At 33.9% G+C, this 27,944-nt stretch overlaps 1 protein-coding gene across 1 annotated transcript in view; it reads left to right on the forward strand.

Annotated features, from left to right (window-relative positions):
* LOC145292051 (dynein axonemal heavy chain 5-like) overlaps window positions 1-27,944 on the forward strand; it is a 579,775-nt gene that overhangs the window by 551,395 nt on the left and 436 nt on the right. Inside the window, exons 81-83 of the mRNA XM_080138079.1 lie at window positions 3,738-3,950; window positions 8,448-8,576; window positions 11,875-12,001. Coding sequence (XP_079994205.1) covers window positions 3,738-3,950; window positions 8,448-8,576; window positions 11,875-12,001 — 469 coding nt within the window. The remainder of the gene's footprint in view (window positions 1-3,737; window positions 3,951-8,447; window positions 8,577-11,874; window positions 12,002-27,944) is intronic.

Genomic DNA, 27,944 nt, shown 5'->3' on the forward strand with positions numbered 1-27,944 from the left:
TTGATGAATATCAAAAACAATAAATGTCCAAGTATCGACCCTTGTGACACACCTACATATATATTATGTTGCTTTTACTTACGACCACCAAGGGCAACCTGGGTCTTGTCTACAAAGGATTTGATTATATTAAGTATTCATTCAGTAATGCCATATGATTTAATTTTCATAAGAACACTTCCATACCAGACCAATCAAAGGTATTAAATATATCTAGTGCTACCACCCTAGCCTCCCCTGCCTTATCTAATGCGTGGTATATACGTTCAGATATTACAGTTAGGATATCTGCAATAGAGCGAGCTTGCCTATAGCCATACTGCCGGTTGGAAAGAGGTTTATTATCATAAATTGGTAGACTAGTGCTTGACTTAAGGATTTTGGAGAAGAGATTAAGGAGACTAATGGGGCGATAATTGAATGCGTCAGTTCTTTCACCAGAATTCTTGAAAACTAGTACCACAGAGGCAATTTTCCAGCAGTCAGGAAAGTAAGATTCAGTAAAGCATTTGTTGAAGAGTTTGGGGAGAACTGGGTCAATCTCAGCGACGTAGTTTCTTAATAGTATAGCACGGATGAAATCAGGCTCACTTGCCTTATAGGTGTCCAGGTTTTTTTATGATATCACAACTTGAGGAAAAGTGGTTTTAAGATCATCGATTGTAACTTCTGTTCGCAAAGGGAAATTTTGGAAGGAGTGGTTTGTTGGGTCGATGTATTGTCACCTTAATCGCCCCATCTAAAGAATGCAGACAGGGCTGTTCAGGCTATTTTTGTGGAGCTAGAGTGCACCACCCTTCTTTCTCATGTGCTGGCTTTCCTATTTCTCGCCTTCATGACCTTGTGTCACATCTTTCTTTGGTGAGAAGGCAGTAAATATTATCGTGAAAAGGAATATAGCTTTTTAATCATATTGTTAGTGGGACAAATGACACAAATTTATAAATATACAGATGATAGGTTGTTTTGTTTTCTTTTATGTGTTACCAAATTATTGCTTTGTTATTATTACTAGCAGGACCTGTGGAAATTCCACAGGGGACTCATTCATATGTAATATATTGATCTTGGCATACTGTAGATGTTCAGTATAAATGGAGACGCTCTGATATTGTTGTAACTCTTTTGTTAAAACTTCAAAAGTATTTATCTAAGCCAGCACGAATGCCCGGCGTAGCCCGGTCGTAAAGTACCCTTAAATATGATATTTTAATTTTTGCAAATTTCGTATATATTATTATAGAGTTAATGTTCTATCGATTTTTATATATTATAAAGTTGCGATTTCAAAAATAAAAAATATATCTATATGACTTGGGTTCATTAGCTTGAATCGAAACCGAATCCCAAACTTATGAATATATATAATTTTAGTTCCTTCAGCTATAATCGAAACCGAAACCCAAACTTATGAAGAATTCTTGATAAAATTATTTATAAAAAAAATAGATTATTAAGGTGCCATCAGCTAAAATCGAAACCGAAACCAAGACTTATGAAGAATTCTTGGTAAAATTATTTATAAAAAAAATAGATGACTTAAGTGCCATCAGCTATAATCGATACCGAAACCAAAATTATGAAGAATTCTTAGTAAAATTATTTATTTAAAATTTAATGACTTGAGTGCCATCAGCTATAATCGAAACCGAAACCAAAACTCATGCAGAATTCTTGGTAAAATTATTTATTACAAGAGATGGAAGTACATAACAATTAAACGACCCGGATATAAGTGTGACACAGAAAATAACACACACGCTATCGTATTAATATATAGATTTTTAGTTAAAAAAAATACACTCCTAACAATTAAAATAGTACCACAGATCGTCTTTGGAGACTTTGTTTTATATTTATAAATATATATATATATATATATATATATATATATATATATATATATATATATATATATATATTGTTACGACGTATGCCAGTCCTACTGGGCACAGTAGAGATGGGTGACGTAACGAAAATATATGTAAAAAAAAAGTTTCCCAGGTTCCTTGATAATGCGTTGTTATGGGAATGGGACAACCGTCTCGAAGACAACAATAAAATAAAATGTACTGGACAACGAAATCACATAACAAATAACGAGGACAAGTATCGTCGAAAAGTTAACAAACTTTTATTTATATAAAAATAAAATAAAATTCAAGAAAAGAAAAGAAAATTAAATATGCCTAACTAAATGAAATGATTTAATGAATCAAATTCTACCGAGAGAAAAATATTAACAGTCAATGTTCACATAAAACAAGAAATCGTCTGCTCAATTAGATACAGGTTCTAGAGTGAGATGTTGGAGAAATGAAAGTTTTGATTGAAAAACTCACTTAATATCCTTTGAAATGCGACCTTTCTTTCGTCTCCTTTTTTTATATATATATTTCTTTCATGTAAATTGTTTATGTTTGATTACGCGCGCGCAGGTTAATTTTCATATTTTTGTCCTTCGGATTATTTATGTTTCATTACGCGCGTGCGTGTTAATTGCTCCAAATATTCGTTTCCGAAGCTCATCGAAGCCCTTGATTTATAGTAAAAGTTTCAATGCTCCATGATTCCTTCCTTCGCTGGGGTCATTCTTTTATTCAGTCAATATTTTAACTTTGACCGCTCGTCGAATGATGTCGTTGATATTTACCTCTGCGACGCCGCTACCACGTCGTCGCCGGCTTCGCCAACCCAACATTCGCTGACTTACGTCTTATCGCTTTGAAGTGCGACGCTCCGCTGCCTGCTGACAACTTTTTTCAGGCCCCTCTCTCTATATATACGATCTATCTATCTCTTTCTCTACACAGTTTCTCTATATATATACGGTTTATTTCTCTCTATCTTTCTTTTCTCTTTCCTTTTCTACTCTTCGTTCACAGTATCTCTGTCTCTCCCTTCTCCTCCTGTTCGCAGGCCTCCTCCTCCCCTTTTTTCTTTTGTTTTGTTTACAAAATGTGACCGAGCAGACGTTAATTGAATCCTTTTGGCGCGAAAAATGATACAGTGAATAAAATATACTGAAAATATATCTCCTCTCGGCTAAAAATCAATAAAATAATTTATTATACATTTTAATAAATGTATCACAATATATATATAATATATTCACCATACTCTGCTTCACTTTTTATCAAGTAAGATCTTTGACTTACTTGTTATTTCATCAAATACTTTTGCATGCAAAATCCGATCCTGCATTTTGCTAATTCCTATTCTCTGATGAGAAGGAAAGTATTTCTTCGAAACTCTACGGATTAAGGACTATCCACTTATCAAGTGTTTACTTTTCAGATTAAATATGTTTTTAACTCTTTTTCAAAGTGTTTTTTAACATGTTTTATTAACTTTTTGCTCGTATATATATATATATATATATATATATATATATATATATGTGAGCTTCACTCTATCTAAGGTTTCATATTATATTTATACCTTTAAAATATGTAATAGAACGTGGATAACTAAATTTATGAATAGAATTTTAATCTGAATAAAGAACAATATTTTTCTAGATATTTAGTTTCGTATGTATATTACAATTGAAAAAGTGTAGGTTCATACCCCCCTCCAACAATATTAATATATAAATAACAACAACTCTATTATAATAGGATAATGCAAATAATTCTACTCTACTTCAACCGATGTGAATCAATTTTCCTCCTCTGAATCATGGTTGGCCTATTTCCCAATTGATCCACTTTCATCTTGACTGGGTTTATTCACAGGTCAAAGACCGACTGCGAAAGATGGGAACGCTGCAGCCACTCAACATCTTCTTGCGACAAGAGGTTGACCGCATGCAGAAAGTTATAACGGAGGTGCGCTCAACTCTGAAAGACCTCAAACTGGGCATAGACGGAACCATTATCATGAGTGAGAACCTGAGGGACGCCTTGGACAATATGTATGACGCCCGCGTGCCAAATACGTGGAAAAAGGTCAGTGCTTCATAAAGAAAGACTTCGGGAGTGAAATATTTATGTAGACGTGTGAATGAATTTGCGTAACTCATATATATTGATGTGCATAAGTTTAGCATAGATATACAATTATCAGATACACAAGCGCGCGCACACACATGCATGCATACATAAATAAATACAGTATATATGTATTTCTATATGAGAAAAAAGCCTTCAGTCACTTATACATGACCACTGCCGCCTTCACCAGAAAAAAGAAAATACGATATATGTGTATTCAGCATTAATAATACAGTGCAAGCTAAATAAATAAAAATAATCTACATTAGTCACCAGCAAATCGTGTAGCAACAGAAACAGTCTCTGCTGCTAACAATATAAAAGCATTCCTTTCTTGCTTATTCTTAACTAGCGGTGAGACCCGACGTTGTCCAGGATTGAATAATGATCACGAATGTTTCACACTCCCATATTTTTATTGTCATTGAAATCAGGGAACTCGCCCATTTTTTCAATCAAATCGATTGATTACCTACTCCAGTTGAGGACATATCGCGGTGCACTGGGAAGAAGCTTCACATACCTTCCTGCAGTGATTTAGTTCACAATACAGTGTTGCCAACATTGCACTGTAGAGAAGCAACTGTTGATTTTATACAATTATTTTTTTTATATAATTGCTTTAATTAAAGTTTAAAATGTAAAAAGTCACGTATCATGCTTCAATTGGGCTCTAAACAAATACATTCATTTTAAAGTGCACTTGTCATATCAAAGAACCTACTGTTGCTTGTATATGTCAGTCCTTACTGCTTGTGCGGTGATAATAGCTTGAATTTGAGTTCAAATGAAAAAGTCAAGTATTATGCACCAATTGTGCTTTAAACAGAAACATTCATTTTGAACGCCCTCTTGTCATATCATAGAACCTACTGTTGATTTTATATGTCAGGCCTTTCGGCTTGTGTAGTAATAAAACTTCCCAAATGCACTTGTCATGTTAGGCTGTGTAAGGTGTTAACTTTGGTCAAAATCGCCTGTTTCTTTTTTTTATTGAAATATTTTGAGTATTGATTACTGATACTTATCGAAGAGATTCCAATACAAAACCTATCTAAGAAAACTGTCAGGTACATAAAGTACCTTTGTGTGAAATTTCATAAAAATCGGCCCACCCGTTTTCGGGTTCATCAGGAAAAAACTCACACACACACATACACAAAGTTTCTTTTTATATAATAGTAGATAGATTGATATACAGATAGAGATAAGATCGTAAACCTAACATATAACCACCTGAATCTGCATATATATCATCTTCTACTTCATGTATATTATATATTATATATTATATATTATATATATATATATATATATATATATATATATATATATTTAATATTACAAATTAATATAAATATTATACATTCACACATATCATTAGTTATCATTCTAAAACTAAAAGCTTAATTCACACTCACAAGTTTTTATTCACTTTTTATAAAGTATGTCTTGCGCGTGTTTCCTTGAATAGTGGAAGACCACACAGCAACTCATCAGAGATAAATATATGATCCTCAAAAATCTGTAAGTTTTTTTTATATGGAATGGAAAAGGAAAAGAAAAAATGTAGATAAAAGGAGATGGAGATTCTAAAGGTCTGCGAAAACAAAAAAAAATGTAAAAGTACTTATTGATGTGTTTTTAGACGCCCCCAATTAAAATAATAATGACTGGATTCAAAACACAGATTATATATATATATATATATATATATATATATATATATATATATATATATATATATATATATATATATCGGATTTAAATAGCACTGGGGAAACTGCCATTATTAAAATTAAGGACTTTTTTTTTTTTTTTTTTAAAAGTCCTCAATTTTAATAATGGCAATTGCCCCAGTGCTATTTAAATCCGTTATAAAAATTTTGTACCCATATAAATCTTTATATATATATATATATATATATATATATATATATATATATATATATATATATATATATATCGGGAATCTAACTTTTTGGGGCATCAGAAAAACTTTTGCCTATTTTTTGATGCAAGAAACGATTATCTTCATTTTTTATTTGTTTAAAACCTAATTTTCGATGACTCGTATTAATGGTGAAATGATAAATATTTATTGATTTTAAGCTACCAATAAAACTAAAACCTATAGATCATCTCCAAAAGTGTATTTCTACATTTAGGAAATTATATGTTCACAGTTCATGGTTTTTGTGGTAATCCTCCAAAAACAACTGTATATTTAAGAATATAAAAGAATCGGAATCGGTAATTGTATCGGAGTTAGAAATTTAGAACAGAATCAGTAATTTTATCGGAATCGGGAAAAATATTTTTTATTTACAAAGAAGTAGCCACTTATCAAGTTCGGAGGCCACTCGAGGATAAGCTTTAATGTGTGTACAGTAGTCAGTGGGACAATATTGTAGTAATCGTTAGTAGTGGAAATATGGTAAATTGGATTACTTGAAAGGACGGCTCATCAAGAACTTGTTTACATTCGACTTGAAGATAACCATAGTGTAGTCAACTGAAAAGCATAGAAACAGAAAAGAGTTCCACAGGTATGCAGTTCTAAGAAAGAAGCTTTGTTCATTGAATCTACACTTAGGTTTAGGCATAAATAAAGTATGGGAGAAATAATTGATACTGGTTTCAGCTAGACAAGCATTTTTCATGAAAATTTGGCAAGGGCGGACCATAGATTGGATCTTAGACGAGCATGAAAATAATGATAAAACAGAGACAGAGTGGCAACATCACCTCTGTGGGAAAGAGGTTGCAGGGAAGAGAAAAGGGGCACCCCCTACTAGACTACAAAGTCTATTTTGAACTCTGTCAAGGCAGGATAAGTGGCTTCTAGCATATCCTGCCAATATGTGGCAACAGTACTCCATCCTTGGACGTACTTGGCTCTTATACAGGTACAGAATTGCATCAGAAGTGAGATATCTACTGGAGTGGTAGAATGATCCCACCATTTTTTAAGTAACCTTCACAACAGATTTGATGTATTGTTCCATTTTAAATCAGGAGTGATGCTTGTCAAAACATGGAGCCTCCCCAAGACGAGAGCCATTCATTTCAATTGATGCCTGACGAGGATCAAGCGCTTATGATGCACTGATAGAAGCTTTGTTTTAGATGCATTAAAATTAACCAGCCACCTCTTTTACCATTAAACCACATGCTCAAGATCAGAGGAGAGAGAATCAGAGAGAACTTGGTCATTTACGGTCTTTTAAGTGTTGCCATAGCTGGTAGTGTCGTCAGCATAAATGTCTACGAATGATCGTAGGGTGTGATTTGGAAAATCATTGATGTAGATAAGGAAAAGAGTTGGGCCCATGATTGACCCCTGAAGAACTCCAGCATTAATACCGTGAGCTTCTGATTTCTGCCCATCAACCACTACTTTTATGAACCTCTCAGAGAGAAATAATTTAATAATTGAGAAGACATTTCAAGCTAGATATCTTGTGGAGTAGCCCTTTATGCAATATCTTATTAAAGGCCTTTGATACGTCAAGAGGAATTGCCTTAGAATGGAAGCTTTCATTGAGAGAGTTGCTAATCCTATGAGATATAACTGTTAGCACATCTGCTGTAGATCTAGCAGAATGGAAACCATATTGCGTATCAATAAGAAAGTTATTTTTGCTGAGGTGGTTGACTATTTCTATATTTGACACAGATTGCAGCAACTTACTTATGACGCACATGAGACTTAGTGGTCTGTATCAGTACAGACCACTAAGTCTCATGTGCGTCATAAGTAAGTTGCTGCAATCTGTGTCAAATATAGAAGGAGACAGACTGATCACCTAACTTCTTAAATATGGGACATACTCATGACGTTTTCCAGGGTGTTGGGAAGCAATTTTCCTTAAGACAACCCTTATGGTACTGGAATCGTCCTATCACTAATGCATATATATATATATATATATATATATATATATATATATATATATATATATATTTCTGTGGAATTATTTTTTATTCACATACATTTTCCTTTTTATATATACCAATCCTTATTTAAGAAGCTCAATATAATTACAAAGCATATAATGAATAAATGACAAAAGCCTATATTCCAAATTTCATGATGTTGACCATCTTATGATTTATTTCTTTAATTGTAAATGTCAACTGAATTAAAGGAATAAATTGTAAGATGCTTAACATCATGAAATTTGGAATTTGCTTCAACATCAGTCCAGTTTAGTAGTAGTTTCAAAATATATTTATAACAAACTAAAAAGAAGTGTTTATATTTCATTCATGCAAAAAAAAAATCACGTAAAATACAATGATATGATTTATTCGAATTCATGTATTTTTTAACAAGTTTTAACAATAAAAGAAAAATTCTTTACTTTCAGAAACCCTAATATTTAAAGAAATCTAACGTTAAAAACCAAACGCTAGATGATTCATTTTTTTCCTTTTAATTTCTTATAGATTTCTTGGGAATCAGCCACACTTGGTTTTTGGTTCACAGATTTACTAGAGCGCAACAATCAATTTTCCACTTGGCTTTTCGAAGGTAGACCCTACTGTTTCTGGATGACAGGATTTTTTAACCCGCAGGTAAATATGATACATATGTGAAGTATACAATCTATATGATAATAGTTCAATTTATAAAGTTGCATAAAAGTGATTTTGTTTTCTAATCTATTTTCTGTTGCATTTATCCAACTATTGTAAAAGTCCTTGGCATATCCATATGATAAAATGGAGATTTATCATGTATGCATGTATGTATTTATTGATATATTGGTATACATCATCTGCTGTAAATGACAAAAAAAGCATAATGACGTGACAATGTTGGCACTAACAGCAATCTATCTATATAATTATAAATCTCAAATGACCTTGTAACGGGTGTTGTAACCCAATATCCGGTTTAAAACTTCCAGTTGCGTACGCGTACATGAACAAATAATCATCAACGCGACAATAAAACGTACTGTTTTACTGTCTACGTTTTCAGCGTCCCAATTTTTTTTCGCGTTTAAATTATCCAAATAAACAATTGTTAATACTTTCTACATTTATTTTTTAAACATCGTTCATTTCCGTATTACGTTTAAGTTATTTTAACGCAATTTTCTTACAAATAAATCTACTTACACCCATTGACAACATTTTACAACGGCAATTTACCCACCGCCTTCATTTTTTTAAAAAATTTATTCTCCATTTTTTAATACACTTTTCTTAAAAAAACATTCATACATTTTCTTCTACACTACCAACATAAATAAATACCCCCGAAAATGTGTTATTTTTAATTTGCGTTACAAATAAATAATCAATGCGACAATCAAGCATATTTTTTTACCGTGTGCGTTTTCAGCGTTCCAATTTTTTTTTTTCGCGTATAAATTAAAAGATATATCAAAATTTGAATTTAACTTTAAGTATTATGGTGTCTGTTCAGTGCTCATTTACCTACAAATATGGTAAACCACTTATAATTCAATGGCTATAAGTTCTTTATTTTTTCAAAAATAAACAATTATAAACAGAACGACTCAGAAATCTATCTATATTTGTTATGTCACAAAAAACTATTTTCTTTACATCACATGTGTCATGCTCGTACATTAATTCCACAGCTAATATAAAATACTGACCCAACTCCACCTATATACAGAACGAATTTTTGATCTACAGACTTCAAATTTGGTATATAGGGCATGTGGAAAACTTTCATAAAAAAAAGGGCTGCGGGGGTCAAAATTAAAAATTGGTACGAAAATGTCATCAGAATTTTATCTTTTGTCAACTGTTTCACGAACGTGCATGCGTGAACGGTTTACGTAACAGATTCCTGACGTTAAGAGTAAGTAGGTTGGAAAATGCTTTTTCATGATCGTATCAAGCTGGTCTAATGGTTATCGTATTTGACTCACTGTCTTTAGGTTTTGGTTTCGATCTTAGCTCAAGTATTTTTTTTACTCATAAGAATTGAACTGTTTAGAAAAGACATAATACACGCATGCTTATGTCTTAGTGTCTGTATGAATTAAAATATAATGTTTGTGCGTATTTTACGACCGGGCAACGCCAGGCAACCTAGTGATATTCATATAAAGTACCTTCCAAATCAATGCAGTTATAATAAATATATATATATATATATAGTAGAAAGCAACATCACTTTCATATATACAAACCTAGTATATATATATATATATATATATATATATATATACTAGGTGTAGGTAACCGGTGTTGCCCGGGACTAAAAGAAACAATGACTGACTTGATTACGAACAAATGTAAATTTATTTTGGTGGCTTTAATTTCATGATTGCTGGTCTGCCATCGGAGGTTGACGATGATCAATTAAGAGCCTTAGTCGAAACCAATCCATGCACAACTGTTCGAGAACTTGCTTCTGAAATAGACGTGACGAATACGATGATCTCCATCCACTTGAGAGATTGGAAAGACAAAAAAGACTTGATAAATGGGTGCCTCACAAATTGGATGACAACCAAAAGAAACGGTGTTATGAAATGTCATCTTCCCTTCTTTTACACAACAAGAACGACCCGTTTCTCGACCGGGTTGTGATTTGCGATAAAAAGTGTTTCTTTTACGACAACAGCGACACTCAGCTCAGTGGTTAGACACAGACGAAGCTCTGTGACACTTCCCGAAGCCAGAGTTGCACCAAAAGAAAGTCATGCTGTCTGTTTGATTCATTACAGTTTTTTTGAAATGCAGGCGAAACCATTACAGTGGTGAAGTACTGTTAACAAATGGATAAAATGCATCAGAAACTTTGACAACAACATCCAGCATTAGTCGACAGAAAAATTCTCCTCCACAACAATGCCCCACTACAAGTTGACTCTGTACAAGTTGAACGAATTGGGCTAAAATCTCTGCCTCATCTTCCATACTCTCCTTAACTCTCACCTTCCTACTATGAATCTTTCAAGCATCTCGACAACTTTTTAGATGAGAAATGCTTCAAAAACCTAAGTGATATCAAAAACGCATTTAGTGACTTCACCGCCACCAGAACGCAAGATTTTTTTTACATTACTGTCATAATTACTATTGTTTTGCGTTGGCAAAAGTATGTTGATGCTGATGTTGCTTATTTCAATTAATGAATTTTTGTTTGAGCCGAGATATGTTTATCTAAATTGAAAAGTTAAACACCGCAAGAAATTTCTTGTCAACCTGGTATATTTGTATTTTGTATAATTATGGTCCTTCTCTACTGATGAGAAGTATTTAGCTTCGAAATGCCATGGTTTAAAGAGGTTTCTTTTTTTCTTAATTTTCCCCTTTTGCTTTTCCTTTTAGTTCTGATAATGTAATCCAATTAATATATATGTATGTTTGAAGAACTTAGGAGAAAAACGTGATATAATTGCAAATGATAACTTCATTTCAATCTGTTTTAAATGAGTAAAGCAAACTGTTTCCACTTTATTAGTTTTCTTAACTGGAATAAATATTTTCAGAATAAACAGTAAAGTGAAATAAAATATATTTACACCAATAACATAGAAAAAAGAAAATAGTGACTTCACAGAATAGTAAAATTGAAGCATCAGAACAGATACTGTGCTTTGTTCCTAGCTTAAATGCCTACATACCCTCGAACGTGAAAGTAGAAATAAGTTTGTATGAATGAACATAGTACAACGTTTTTGAGTGACCTGATTCTGTTGTTGACCTGATTCTGTTGTTGTTGTTGTTGTTGGTGGTGGTGGTGATGGTGGTTTGTTTCCCTGGAATCTGGAACCGATCGGATTCGAACCTGGCCCTCTCAGGTCCTGAGTCCATGTCATTATCCACTCCACTATTATCATCTCTTGTGTCACTGTTTGAATTGAGTTGTTGTCCATTGTAGGGATTTCTGACGGCAATGAGACAAGAGATCACACGTGCCCATAAGGGATGGGCCCTGGATAATGTGGTATTAAACAACGAAGTCACTAAATCAATGAAGGAAGATATTAGTACGTCTCCTCAAGAAGGTAAATATCGCATTCTTCTTATTTTTTTTGTTTTTTGGCAGTTTCCTTTAAAGATTAGTTTAAATTAAAATATTACTTTTCTTTTCATATTTCATCTATGCAAATACCTAAGATGCATCTGCCTAGAATTTTGGAGTGAAAATTCAATTGTTGCATTTCACCAAATAAGAATAATTTTCGCTAACATTTTCAACAGTGCTCATTCCACTTTACAATCCGGTCTTTCTTACCTACATGTAAAATATGGGGGCGGGGATTTGAAAGTAACTCTCTCTATTATTAAATATTTGTTCGTTCCTCACTTATCAAAGCTAAATTGAGGAAAATACGATTAAAACAAACAAGCAAAACGTCATGAATATGGCGGGGGTAGGAAAAAAACCCCGAAATAAACGGGGGAAAAATTACATAGAGACTAAATTAAGTCCAAGATGATTTTCTTTTTGCTTGCAAAGAGAAGGTCTCAAAGACTGAATAAAAAGAGTCTCTAAAATTTTCAAATGATAGGAAGAGTGCGACTTACTAAGGATCGTAAGCATGTCAGCACTGAAATTCATGGCACACGCATGGTTATTTATAAGATGGTCGTAAATCGCAGAACCATACGTATTACTCAGAACATCCGAGGGTGAAAAATTTGCATAACGAATGTTTGAAGGCACATACTGTTTCAAACGAAAATCTAATCTTTGCGATGTTCGCCCAACATAGTGAGCACTGCAACTACGTTTAAATAAATAATAGAATTATTATGGTGGTGGGGGAAGAACATCTTTGCAAATAGACGGCAACATAGGCCTAGTTGAAAAAACAACACGCAGGTCCGATGCAAAATAACACCGTTACACAAAGAAATTTGCTTAGCAAATCGGTCACTGATGTTACCTAGCGAAGGTAGATGTAGGTACACAGGACATTTATTAGCTATAATTTCTTTGGGTTTATGAAAATTTGAAACTTTCTTATTGATAGTAGTTTCAACAATATCCAAGGGGTAACCATTATTGCAGAGGGGCTTAGTGATAAATTTGAGTTCGTCATCCAAATTAACCTCAGAACAAATTACCAACGCGTATATAGACCCGTAAAAGCCACCATAATAATTTTATTATTTATTTATTTATTTATTTATTTATTTAAATGTCGTTGCAGTGCGCACTATGTTGGGCAAACATCGCAAAAATTAGATTTTCGTTTGAAACAGCATGTGCCTTCAAAGATTCGTTATGCAAATTTTTTACCCTCGGATGTTCTGAGTAATACGTATGGTTCTGCGATTTACGACCATCTTATAAATAACCATGCGTGTGCCACGAATTTCAGTGCTGACATGTTTACGATCCTTAGTAAGTCGCACTCTCCCTATCATTTGAAAATTTTAGAGACTCTTTTTATTAAGTCTTTGAGACCTTCTCTTTGCAAGCAAAAAGAAAATCATCTTGGACTTAATTTAGTCTCTATGTAATTTTTCCCCCGTTTATTTCGGTTTTTTTTCCTACCCCCGCCATATTCATGACGTTTTGCTTGTTTGTTTTAATCGTATTTTCCTCGATTTAGCTTTGATAAGTGAGGAACGAAACCTGGTTAGCTAACCTTTATTTTCATTTTTTATTTTTTAAATTTATTAAGCTTTTTGGTCTGTATTTAGCCGTTATAAAATTCTGTACCTCCCGGAAAATTTTCAAATATATATATATATATATATATATATACATACATATACATATATATATATATATATATATATATATATATATATATATATATATATATAGAGAGAGAGAGAGAGAGAGAGAGAGAACTTTATAACTGCTAAATACAGACCAAAAAGCTTAATAAATTTAAAAAATAAAAAGCAAACTCAAAAACAAATATGAATATTTCTGAATCAAATATATTCCTATGGATCTATATATGCATATGCGTGCTCATATATATATGTACCAATTGGCTACATAACTATATACATCTAATTGACTTTTTCCTCAAAATATTTCTTAAAGAACTCTTTGCATGAATCGTTTCCCTCTTTATATTCATATTCTTATATTTTTTATATTTTATGATTAAAATTCATAAAATTTTTAGTTTCGTCTTATGCAGTTCTAGCAAATATATAGAAATACTAACATTTAGCATTCCTATCTGATTATTTTGCTAACAGTTTTCCTCTGATGAGAAGAATTAGCATTCTTTGAAACTCTGCGGATCAACACACCAGTTCTTGAGTATTTTGCCCAATAATGAAAACTAATTGTAAACTTCTATTTTTCTATTTTACAACTTTGTTCTAACGATTATATATATATATATATATATATATATATATATATATATATATATATGTCATCCACATACAGTAACATACAGTACTGTTTCGCTGCTCATCAGTACGGCTAGACAAGCAACTACCTCAAGCCAGTATCGAAACCCCATTGCCCATATCACAGTCGGATCTTCTAACCATTGCGCTATTCGGCTGCTGCTTTGCAGGCAGTGAAATAAAATTGTTTTAACATTGTCCAAATACCTAAGCTCAATTTGTTTACACAAAGAACATCGCTTCATATGCTAATGGTAATTTGTATATCATTTTCCAATATGCTCAACCCAAGATAGGGAGCATTAGTTCAACCATGGAACAGGTAGTACTACAGGACGATTGGAAAGTAACTCTCTATACCTGAAATTTATTACTGAGATTTAATTCTTACAATAAATAAATAGGAGAGTGGGGCGAGAGTTATAGGGCTGTCCTTATATTTTTTTCTTCAGTCCTCACATTCCATGAGCAATATTTTTGACAATGGGAAAATGTATTGGTTCGTTAGTAAAAAAAAAAGAAAAGAAAAATATTTCCTTGTAAAATCAGTTGATTCAGTTCCCAAGTCTGTTAAAAAGCTAGTATTGAATGCTGGCACCCATATTGAATTCTAAATAAAATATCATGCTATATATATATATATTAGTGTTGGGTCGATTAATTTCAAATCGGAATTGGGGATTGGAAAAATCGCAATTTTTTGGCGTATTTGTTCTTTAACAAACTATAAGCGATCTTTCTGAAAAAGGGGGAAGAATTGCTGTTTTCTGGGTCGGCTATTGTTTTCAGTAAATGATTCAATGTTCCAATCCTCTCATAGTATTCGTTATCATTCAAATCTCAATCTATCCATCTCATTAACTCTTATCCTCAACTGTTTTTTAGCCTTGATAAGTTATGATTCATTAGAGAAAAGAAGGTTCCTTGTGAAATTAGTTGATGCAGTTAACATATAGCTTGAGAAAAAACAAACTTTCTATGCCGGCTGAGTTCATCAAGATTTAATAAATACAAAAGAAAACAATAGGTTAAATAAAGCGCCTGATTCATAATTCTTAGATTAGTTGTGTTTATCGGGCTTTGCTCGAAATGCAGTGAGGTCATTTTAGTTCTTAGTTTTAATGTGTTTGCACATTTTTTAAACTTATACAGAAAAAGAAATACAATTTTAGTGGTAAGGTAATCCAAACTCCTATTATATTCTGCAATTAAAAATGATTTAATGGGGTATAACTCATTTTTAATTGCAGAATAGAAAAGGATGTTGAATTACCTTACCACTAAAATTTTATTTCTTTTTCTGGATGAGTTTAAAAAATGTGCAAACAAATAAACTAAAAACGAAAATGACCTTACTGCCTTTCGAGCAACGCCGGATAAACACAGCTAATATGACATAAAATCTATAAAATATTGAACAAAATAAGAATTTGAAAAAGAAAACATAAATTTTCAAGCGATATTGAAGAGTTCGACTGAAGAAAAACAATGTCATTCTTGTCTACATGATATTGACTGTTGTCATTATCATGGGTTTAATGGGTTTAATGTCTACATTATTTCATATTTCAGGCATTTTACTCTCTGGCCTTCTAAGACGAGGTTATGTTATATATATATATATATATATATATATATATATATACACACACACAGGCGGCAAAAAGAAAGTCCGCACTTGTAATTTTTTCAAAAACTGCAAATTTTAGCTAAATTTAATGACTTGACTTGTGTGACTTGTGTGATGTCTTTCAGCGGTCAGAGCCCTCCAAGGTCACTGCGGCAAGCGGCCTCCAGTTGGGACGGTATAGGCGGCGTCGAATCAATAGACCGCTGCACCGTTTTGCTGTCCCTCTTTACACAGACAAGCATGTGGCGTAAGCTATTGGATTCACTATAATGCAACTGTTTAACAAACTATACCTCATTTGATTGGCTTTTTATTATTCTATAATTTTACCTGTTCATATTTGACTTTTAATTGAAATATTCTAGTCTTCATGTTAATTTAAAAATAACTTCAAATTGAGGAGGCAAAAAGCTTCAATATTAAAAAAAAGATTGAACTTGGCAGGCGTAAGTCGACCAGAAGTGTTACTTTTATACATGCACAAATATACATTTCTACCTTTAAGAACATTATTTTTTAAAATTCTGTATGCATATGGGCTTAACTCAAATGGTAACGAATAATGCTGGAGAGCTATATGTTTTGGTTTCGATTGTAGGTCATATTTTAACTTTTTAAAACTTTTTAAATCACTATTATATATTGGGTACAATATTATAACCAATAGAGAATTGGATCTATAATAATGAATTTTAAATATGCATAAATCAAAATATCATATTTAAGCATACTTTACGACCGAGCAACGCCGCGTATTGGACTGTTCTCTTCATTGGCCGATATATTCTCCGGCCTTCTGAAATGAGATATTGTTGTTCACATGATTCAGAATTTTAGCTTTATCATTGTTGTTGTATACAAAATACTTTGGTCACACTACATTCCGGGGATTTATCTCTTGTAGAATAGATCCAATTTATCTCCCCTGAAACATTACTTGTCAGCGTAAGAATAAACTCTCTATAGAAATAAAATTACCACATTCACTTGGCCAAAATAACAGTTATTTACAAAGAAAAGAAATGGCAAAAGAAAACGATTCTTTGTTTCTTGTCTATGGAATGGATGCTGTCGTGTGGAGGAATACTTGAATGTAAAATTCGGAAAACATGTTTTATCTTGAACAAAGTTTGTGAATTTTCCTTTTGTGAAATGCTGTCTGCTTTAGAAATTGAACAAGATACGATCACGGAAAGCAGATGTGAGGTCAAATAGTTCTGGGGGTAGAAAAGACAGGGAAAAAGAAAAAATCTAGAAGAGAGAAAGAGATAGATAGATAGATAGATAGATAGATAGAAAGAGAGAAAGAGAGAGAGAAAAAGCGAAAGAGAGACTGAAAGAGAAAATAAAAAGCGAAAGAGAGAGAAAAAATTAGAAATTGGATTTAGCCTCTTTCTGACATTATGCTTGAAGCTAGTAACATATACCTGGACTAGCTTTGTTTTTACACTGAATTCACTGTGAAAAATTTCCCCCACTCTTTATCTGTGCCTAAATCAAAACGTGGATTCCATGAACAAAGCTTCTTTCTTAGAACTGCACGCCTGTGGAACTCTGTTCCGTCTGCCTGCTTCCCACCTGACTACAACTTGGATGTCTTCAAGTCCAATGTTAACAAATTCCTAATGAACCGCCCCCTTTAAGTAAACACTTCATCAAATCTCCACACTAACGTACTGTACTTGCAATAACCCTTATCCCTGAGTGGCTTCCGGGCCTTGATAAGTGGTGACCACCGTGTAAAAAAAAAAAAAATACACCACTAGTGATGGCTCATCAGATCCAGCATCTAGTGGCAGTTTAGATGAGACTTCACTAACAGCGAACTATAGCACTTTTCTACTGGTCGCAGGATTCTCTAAAAAAAAAAACTGGGGGAGGGGGGGTCATTCAAGGCCAGTAAGTGTGGGTGAAACGTTGGCAGAATTTTAGCTCTAGAGTTTTTGCTCGGCCATTGCCAACATCAAATTGGTTTCTGTCAGATCAGTTTTCTCCTCAATGATCTTCTTCACTGGACAACCAGTTCTTCGTTTTTATCCAGAGACCAGAGTAGGAAAAGGTGACATATCCTGCAAGTGCTAGTAAACTCTTTTTCACACTTACGAGACAAGGTGAAACATGAGACAATACAGAGATTTGTCCTTTGGACCACTTTTTCAGGAGATTTTTTACTCATAGAATTCTAGGTGAGCAAAAAAAAAAAAAACAGTGGTAATCGGCATGCAGACTCGAACCCGTACATTTAAACAGAAATGTGAGATTTATATTATAGATTATCTCTAATATAAATCTCACTTGTCTGTTTAAATATATGTATGCATATGTCTAAAACTTTCGACAGAAGCGACGGATTTTCACAAGATCAGTATCGTTTTGAAGGTCGATCATTCGGACAATAAATATTAAAAAATTGGTTAAAAACATTAATTCCTTCAACTTCAACTGGGTCGCTTTTGTCGCCGATATTTTTGAAAGTCATTCCCTCATTTCGATTGACTAGCCTTAATTTAAACCTTCGTCACTTTTCGTTTGGCGATGGACGCAACGGTAAAGACGTCACTTTTTTTTCAAGTTCTTTTCCTCCTTCAGAGTACAGGTTCGAGTATGCCTGCCTACTACCACTTTTTTTTGCTCAACACACAGGCTCAATACTCAGACTAGTCTATAATATAAATCTCACCTATGTATGTATGTATGTATGTATGTATGTATGTATGTATGTATGTATGTATATATGTATATATGTATGTATGTATGCCTAAAACTTTCAGAATCGACTGATTTTCACGAGATCAGTATCATTGTGAAGCTTGACGTCTCGGACAACAAATATCGAAAAATTGGCTAACAACATTAATTCCTCTACCCTCAACTACCATTTCTTTTCTTTGCTCAACACACATCTCCAAACACCTGGGCAACCCCGGGCACCCAGGCTAGTTATTATATATAAAAGATGGTTAAATGTTGTTTAACTGTGTCCAAAAAATATTATTACTTTTTAAAATAATATTATATAAGAATTTAAATTAAACTAAATATAGCCTACATTACGATCCCTTTCCCGTAGTAGAGGTGTTTCAAATCTAATAATGATTGGTTTGTTAGTTTAGGAGTGAATCATGTACATACACATACATAACATTATATAGAGATGTTTGAAACGGACAAACAAAAGATGAAAGAATGAAAAAGGATTATTACGTTTCACTTGTAGGAGAGGCAGAAAACTTGTCATTCCAAATCTGTAGAAAAAAAATCAATCTTGTGTAAATGATGGATTATTTGTTCTTCTTTTTGTCTTAAACTTTTTTTTTTTTTCTTAGACCTGTTTGTTCCTCATATTTCACTCCATGAACGGCAAAGCTGTCAACCGACAGGCAGTGAATCTCTTTGAAAAACGGAGTTTTTTTGTTTTTTTTTTTTCATTTGAAAAAAATGAAAAAAAATTTCCTCATGTTATAGTATGAAAAAAAAACAATTCAATAAATTCTTTTGACATGAAACACTGACTAAAAAAACACTTTTTATCATCTTTTTTAATACAATGTTAACATCAAAAGAGATCAGAAAGCAAAAATCATCTTGAAAATAAAATAAAACACTGTACACATCAGAATATGTGAAAAAAAATTTGCCAAAAGCAGTTGTCAATATTTATCAAGTTGGGTTCAGAATGAAGTAAAAAAAATATTGGGAGTTACAAGGTGCCTTCAATAAGTTTCCAGACTTTTTTTTTGTACAAGCATTTAAAATTCTCCTAGACTCTTGAAAATTCAGTTATTGCTATACATCTTATGAGATGACTAACTAATTTTTATGATTTCAAGTTCAAATGAACAGCTACAGCAGGAATTGAAATACACCCTACTAAAGCCTGATTGTCGCAGCTAGTGAATTTCAAAAATACAATATGCACACAAGGACAGTTTAAAAGAACAATATGCAATAAAATGTTGTTTTAAACTTGACAAAAATACCACAGAAACGTATGGAATGTTTCAGATTGCTTTTGGACCATCTTACATACATCGAGCATCAGTTTTTAAGAGGCATAAGAGATTCAAGGAAGGCAGAAAGTCTGTGAGGGATGATGAAAGGTGTGGGAGGAGTAAGGAAGTCAAAACACCAGAGTTAATTGGTCAAATGTAGAATTTCATGGATAAGGACCATCGTGTGTCTATAGAGACAATAAGTGCACAGTTTAACGTCAGTGTGGGAACTGTGCAGAAATTATCTGCGAGGAACTGAAGATGCGAAGATTTTCACAAAGTTTGTCTCAGGGGTGCTCCATCTTTGTCACAGACTATTCCTCCAAGATGGTTATCAAGACAGTTCCTCACTCTGCCTTGCTCCCTGTGACTTTTGCTAATTCCCTAAGCTCAAGGAAAACTCTAGAGGCTGTCGTTAGGAAACAACTGAGGAGATGAAAGAGGCTGTGACAAGGGTCATTGACACACTTACACAAAGGCCTTCTATTGAGCTTTTTAGAAGTTATTGGAATGGTACAACAAATGCATTGCAGCCGGAGGAGATTACTTCGAAGGGGACTTATGTGTGTACTATCAATAAAAGTGTCCGTACGAAAAAGTCTGGAAACTTATTAAAGGAACCTCATAAACTATTCTAATAGTTACTGTTACAACTGTAAAGAAAAAAGTTTATTTAACTTTCAGCCCTGTACTTAGTAGAGACCCCAAATATGTATATCATAAATAATATAAGGAAATTAAGGCAAAGTAAAAGTTAAACATTTATTTCAGTTACACAAAATAGAAAAAAACATAACAGCCCACTCGGGAATGCTGATCACGCTGTGATAATGGTAGAAATCAGCCTAAATTCTCGCCCTAAAACTGAAGACCCACTACTCAAAACAACGAGGTATTACAAAAAGGCTGATTGGGAAGCCATCAGGGAGCTCATCAGAGATGCCCCATGGCAAAATATCTTTACTCTTCCAGCGGAACAGTGTGCAAATGAGACAACTGAATGGTTCAAAACTGCTATTGAAGCACATGTTCCCGCACGGAAATACTATAGCAAGCCCCACTCCCCCCAATGGTTTACTTCTGCTTGTGCAGCTGCCATTTGTCAAAGGCAGCATGCGTTCCACAGATTCAACCGACATAAGTCCAGCTCAAATAAACAGAAGTTTATAGAAGCTAGAAATAATTGTAAGAGAGTGATAGACACAGCTAAGTCAGATTACTCTGAAACCACCAGAAAGCGCATCGAAGCACAGAAATTAGGAACCCGGGATTTTTGGAAAATCTACAACAGCGTAGTTAATAATGGACAGTCAATTATTCCCCCACTAACAAACAATCATGAGGTTGCTTGCACGGCAACTGACAAGGCTAATCTGCTTGCCAGTCGGTTTGCCTCAAACTCCACACTGAACTCGGTACACCACTCACTCCCTGATTTTCCTCTGCGAACAGACGCCACACTTGACGACTTGAAAATCACCCCTTCTCAGGTACATGCTATTATAAAAAACCTAGACACCTCTAAAGCATGTGGACCAGATCTCATCCCGGCTGTGCTATTAAAAAAATGCTCTGCCGAGGTTGCTCCAGTTCTGTCCAAACTTTACAATAAATGCCTTAACGAATCTTGTTTTCCCGACTGCTGGAAAACCGCCTCTGTGGTACCAGTCTTCAAGAATTCTGGTGAAAGAACTGACCCACTAAATTATCGCCCCATTAGCCTCCTCCCGCTTTTCGCCAAAATATTTGAGTCCTTAGTTAATAAAGCCCTAGTCCAGCACCTAACAGCTGCTAAACTCTTGACTGACAAACAATATGGATTCAGGCAAGCCCGTTCAACAGCAGATATCTTAACTGTAGTTTCTGAACGTATATACCGTTCATTGGATAAAACAGGGGAGGGTAGAGCGGTGGCCCTTGATATATCTAAGGCTTTTGACAGGGTATGGCACGATGGTCTTCTAAGGAAAATTAGATCATATGGAATCACTGGAAGAATTCATAACGTAATTAAATCCTTCTTAAGTAATAGAAAAATCAAAGTTGTCCTCGACGGACGTACATCCAAACAATATGACATAAATGCGGGAGTGCCTCAGGGGTCTATCCTTGGACCTCTATTGTTCCTGATATTCATAAACGACCTCCCTGATAATATTGTTTCGGAGATGGGTATATTTGCCGATGACACCACTCTCTATAACAGATATGAGGGGAAAACAAATGAACACATATCCAAGAAAATGGCAGAAACACTAGAGGATGACCTCCAATCCGTAGTGGAATGGGGACAAAAATGGTTGGTCTCATTCAATGCTGCTAAGACTAAGCTTGTTTCCTTCAATAACTACAAGAAACCTTCTCTACCACCAATAGCAATGGCCAAGAACACATTGCCTGAAAGTACTTCTTTTAAACTCCTCGGCCTAACGTTTACAGGGAATATGAACTGGAATAGATACATTGAGAGCATTGCCAAGGCTGCTGCAAGGAAGGTTGGCTCCCTCTACCGTGCTAGAAAACTACTTACGCCTGCCAGTATCCTATACCTCTATAAGGCAACCATTCGCCCATGTATGGAGTACTGTTGTCACATCTGGGCTGGTGCATCTGCTGCTTGTCTCTCGCTCCTGGACAGGGTTCAAAAAAGAGTCGCAAACCTGATAGGTCCTGAACTGTCATCTGGGCTTCAACCTCTGTCCCATCGACGAGATGTTGCATCCCTCTGCCTGTTCTACAAATACTTTAATGGTGAATGCTCTGACGAACTGCAAACACTTGTACCTCCCCGACGTAACTACCCCCGACAAACCCGACAAGCTACTAAGTCTCATCCCTTTACAGTGGAGATCCCTAGGTGCAAGAAAGCCTTTTACTCCAATAGTTTCTTCCCCAGAACTGCGGGTCTTTGGAACTCCCTTCCGGGATTCTGCTTTCCCAACTGCAATGATATGCAGAAGTTCAAGTGTAATGTTAACAAACATCTTTCTACTCTTCTCCCTTCATAATGACCCCGCTAATTAATTCCCTAATAGTAGCCCCCTGCTTCAAAGTGGCACTGTGCCTTGTTTGGGGTGAAAATTGAATTAAAAAAAAAAAAAAAAAAACACCATAAATGACATAAATAAACATACTTTTTAATCACGGGTAGTGGCCGTTCTCTGCCTTTTAGATAAGATATAAACAATTAAATAACATAGATATTCTTTGATTGTGTAAGACGTTAATTCCGATACATATGATGTTATCTACTCGAGATTACACTTTAACCTTTTTAGGGTCAACAAAAAGAAATCAACTTGCTTTGTACATAGAAAAGGTACCAAACATATACACAGGCTTTACCATAAGTAACTATAAAGAACAGCAGAAAAGCAGGATAGTGCAGAGTGTATATATTTTCAGCAAAACAAAGCACCAAACTAACTGGTTGGATGACAACATGCCTTGTCGATGGCATGCGTGGGTCTCTTATACCTATCGGGCGTTCTCAAAGACAAAGTCTACTTAGCAAATCCCCGTAACATATTAGATCTGTCATTGCTCAAGTGCCGTTAGGATTGTGCACGAATATATACCGCGCAGTCAAGGAAAAATTAACAAAGTGTATTTAGCTCTGTGGGTAGTACACGAAGTTTTAATAAACACGCTTTATAATAAAGTACGTATTTGAATACGTTTGAAGCCAAATTACAACGCGAAATTATTAAAATAAACAAGTGTTTATTTTTAAGATATATATTTCGGAGTATAATTCTCTCGGTAGTCTTTTATATTTTTTCTCTTTTTTCTCGTCATGATGAAGAAAGTTGAATGAAGAGTTCACGTGATGTTAACTGCGGTATTGTTTTTGTACTGCCAGAAAGGTTGCGCTTGGTCGCGAGATTGGAAAATCAGAGTAGTTTTTTTATGCGTGTTAGAAGCGTTGACTGAAATTTGAATTTTAAAATAAAATACGTATTGAATACGTTTAAATCCAAATTACAACACGAAATTATAAAATTAAACAAGTGTTTCTTTTTAAGATATATATTTCAGAATATATCTCCCTCGTTGTTAATTTGTATAATGCAATTGCCTATTTCTTCCATTTCTTATATTGAAATGAAATTATAACATTAATTACGATGGACTCTGTATAAAAAGTACTAATAATATACAGAAATGACTGACAAGTACAACTTATACATTTATTTCAATTCACAAAATATGAAAAAATAAAACAAAAAAACAAACGTAAACATAACATTATATAAAACATTTATGAACAAATTTCTTACACATGGGGAGTTGCCGTCTTCTGCTTTTGTATGCGATATTTGAATAACGCAGATATTTTTCATTCTGCTAGACGTTAAGTCCGACGTGTCCCACGGTATTTATTTCTGATTATGCTGTCTGTAATAAGTAGTGAAATAACTTGTTGGCATAATGTCACCGGAGTTTTCGATAATTCATTTCCTACAATCCTCCTCAGATACCAAAATAAATAAATAAATAAATAAATAAATAAAAATAACAATACACAATATCTGAAAACGAAAGAGAAACACAATTAAAATTCTCTTAGAAACAAAATTTTGTAAATTTTCTTATTATCTATTTGTTTGTCAGACAATACGATATTTATAAGTTGAGACCATGATGGCAAACTGCTGGTTTCGTTTATTCACAATCCCTACGAAATGGTAGACTACAAGGGAGATAACACCCGTTGGCAGAGAATGTCTAGTAACATAACATCATTACTCATACTGACGCCGGAACTATACTATTACTCCTATAATCTTTTTTATGCTCATTTCAATTTATTTTATATCAGACTAATGTACTAGCTTTCAATGCTTAATAGAGATGGATAGTAAAGTATATGTTCTCTTGTCATGGAATCAGTTTCCCCGGATTTACTCCCTCCTTTGAAGGTAGTGTAATTTCTGTTCTGTTGTCATGAGACCATCCTCCTTTGTATAATATCTATTCTGTTGTTATGAAATGATTCTCTTAGGTATTACTTTCTTCTTTTAAAAGTGAGATAATATAGTATATGTTCGTCTGTCATAATACCACGTTCCTAGACATTATCTTATACTTTAAAGTGCCAGTCTAGTTCATTATGATATCATCCTCCCTTGCTGTAAAAAAATCTGCGACTGGAGAAGCACATATTTGCTAGTAAACATAAAGAACAGTTTAAAAGTACAAATTTAAAAAAATATCTTTATTATCATTTATATATCCACTACAACTCGTAGTGTAATTGATAAAGTCCTCAGTAAAATTTAGTTTTAGTTCTAAGTGACACTCTTCTAAATGTTGAAGGTTCAATCGTTAGTGCAAGCGATACTAATAATACAACTGTGAATTGCTTAAAACTTCTACCCGGTCGTGGCTGACGGATCAAGAATATGCTACCTCTGTGTATTAAATAAAGGATTATAAGACAGAAACTATCCTTTATTATTAGCCAAAAAGATCCAGGAAACTAAGTACATTATTATATTGGCAATAACATTGCACAAGAATAACAACTTTATAATAACTAAATGGGTAACCACTTGAGAATACCAGGTGCTGTATGTGTTCTTTACTTAGTTCGGCATTGTTTTCGGTCGTCTTGGATGTCTTATTACTGAAATCAAGCAGTACCACCTCAGGAAAAGAGTGGTTAGAGATTGCGCAACCCTTACTTCAAAGTTTGATTTGTTAGCTTAAATTCTATTTGGATTTGACTTCGAAAATTGGACAAGATAATTTTATATGTTGGACATGTAGCACTATGATTATTTATTTTTTATTTATTTATTTATTTCATGGGTAGCTGTTATAGAATGTTCTAACTTTCATGCGAATGCTGTAACTAGTAAAGAGAGGTCAAACCTCATTTTACAAATTCAGAACCACAAAAAATATCTGTGCCTAAATCAAAACGTAGATTCCATGAACAAAGCTTCTTTCTTAGAACCACACGCCTGATGAACTCTGTTCCGCTGGCCTGTTTCCCTCCCGACTTCAACCTGAATGTCTTCAAGTCCAACACAAACAAATGCTTGATGAACCGCCCCCTTAAGTAATGACACTTTATCAATTCTCCAATACTATTACTACACTATCCCATTGATTACTGTACATACAAGAACCCTTATCACCGACTGCCCCTTGGGCCTTGATAAGTGGTGAATTCCATGTAAAAAAAAAAATAAAATAATCTATAAACACTTCAGCTGAAATCGTTTCAAGTACAACTACACTGAATTTCTACAAACTTCCTCTGCCAAAGTGATGTGAAGAAAATGTCACACAACACATTTTAGTTACTATAAATGATGTTAAAGACACGAATGAGGTCAGCACACAGCCATGTACGTTCGAACAAGTAATGGTTCAGGGCCTCCAGTTACTGTTCCTAGACCTTTGTGTGGAGCATACGATCCATAAGCATCACCAGCCTCTGAACTTACTCCAGGTTTCTGGATATCCCGAATTATGTACTGGCAAAATAATGTTGACACACCATTTCTCATTAGATCACTGAAGTTAAGCATCGTTGAGCCTGGTCTGTACTAAAATGAGTGACCATTTGGGAATACTAGGTGCTGTATGTGCCCTTTACTTATCTCGGCATTGTTCCCAGTCATCCTTGACTTCTCTCTGCCACTGGAATCTAGTAGTGCATACCCAGGAAAAGAATGGTTAGTAACTGCGCAACCCTTGCTTCACAATTCAGTGTGTGTCATCCATCATCCTTCCAGGGTGATCAGATGGTCCTCGTCGTTCCAACAGACGAACATCCATAATAAGAAATAGATAAGAGGATGAAGTCTGCGATATGTATGGAATATGTATGTGATAAACATCCTGTGATTTATTCATTTGCATATTCCTTTGCAAAATGTCGTCTCATTAATTCACTATTTATTATTACTTTTTCCTAATTCTATTATTGTATTCATTTTACTATAAAGCATAGTTATATTTATGCATATTTTTTTTTATATATTGTTAATAGAAACTAAGCATTTTTGATGATAAGGATCTTTCCAGGATTTTCAGCTGAATTTATATCTGAGAGTTTCAATCCAGTTCTATATTACAAATCTATATAATTATAAAACTCAAATGACCTTGTAACGGGTGTTGTAGTCCAACATTCGGTTTACGACTTCCGGTTGCGCATGTGTACATAAATATAAAGCCATAACAGCGTAAACAAATAAACACAAATCGCTGGACCGGTTTCGTTCGAACAAACGGACGTCCTTAGAAAAGCGAATATCTTAAATTTATTGAATAAAAAACTTCAAGATATGGAAAGCAAACGCAAAATGTGATTACAAATAATACTTATAATCATCGACCTATTTAATATATACGATACATATTATACTAAATAATCAAGGCGACAATAAAATATATTGTTTTACTGTGTATGTTTTCAGCATCTCAATTTTTTTTTTCGTGTTTACATTATCCAAATAAGCAATTGTTAATACTTTCTGCTTTTTTTACATCGTTCATTTCCGTATTACGTTTAAGTTATTTAAACGCAATTTTCTTACAAATTAATTTACTTTAATCCGTTGAACAACCATAAGAGCATCTTTCAACGGCGATTTACCCACCGCCTTCCTTTGTTTTTAATTAATCCTTCATTTTTTAATACACTTTTCTTAAAAACATTCATACATTTTCTTCTACACTACTAACATAAATAAATAACCCCGAAAATATGTTATTTTTAATTTGCGTTACAAATAAATAATCAACGCGACAATAAAACGTATTGTTTTACTGTGTACGTTTTCAGCGTCCCAATTTGTTTACACAAACTTAAAACCTGGCTGTACCACGTTCGAATCAAGTTCATTCCATAGAAACACTTTTATCAAACTTACGCCTTACCTTGTGTCTAATCCCCTAAAGAGGAGGTAAATAAAATAGCGTATTCATTTAGTACTTTATAACATACACTTATTTCTTTTTGTGAATTCACCTCTAATT

This window comes from Euprymna scolopes, chromosome 13, assembly GCF_053919585.1.
Source record: "Euprymna scolopes isolate OS-2025 chromosome 13, ASM5391958v1, whole genome shotgun sequence".
Lineage (NCBI taxonomy): Eukaryota > Metazoa > Mollusca > Cephalopoda > Sepiida > Sepiolidae > Euprymna > Euprymna scolopes.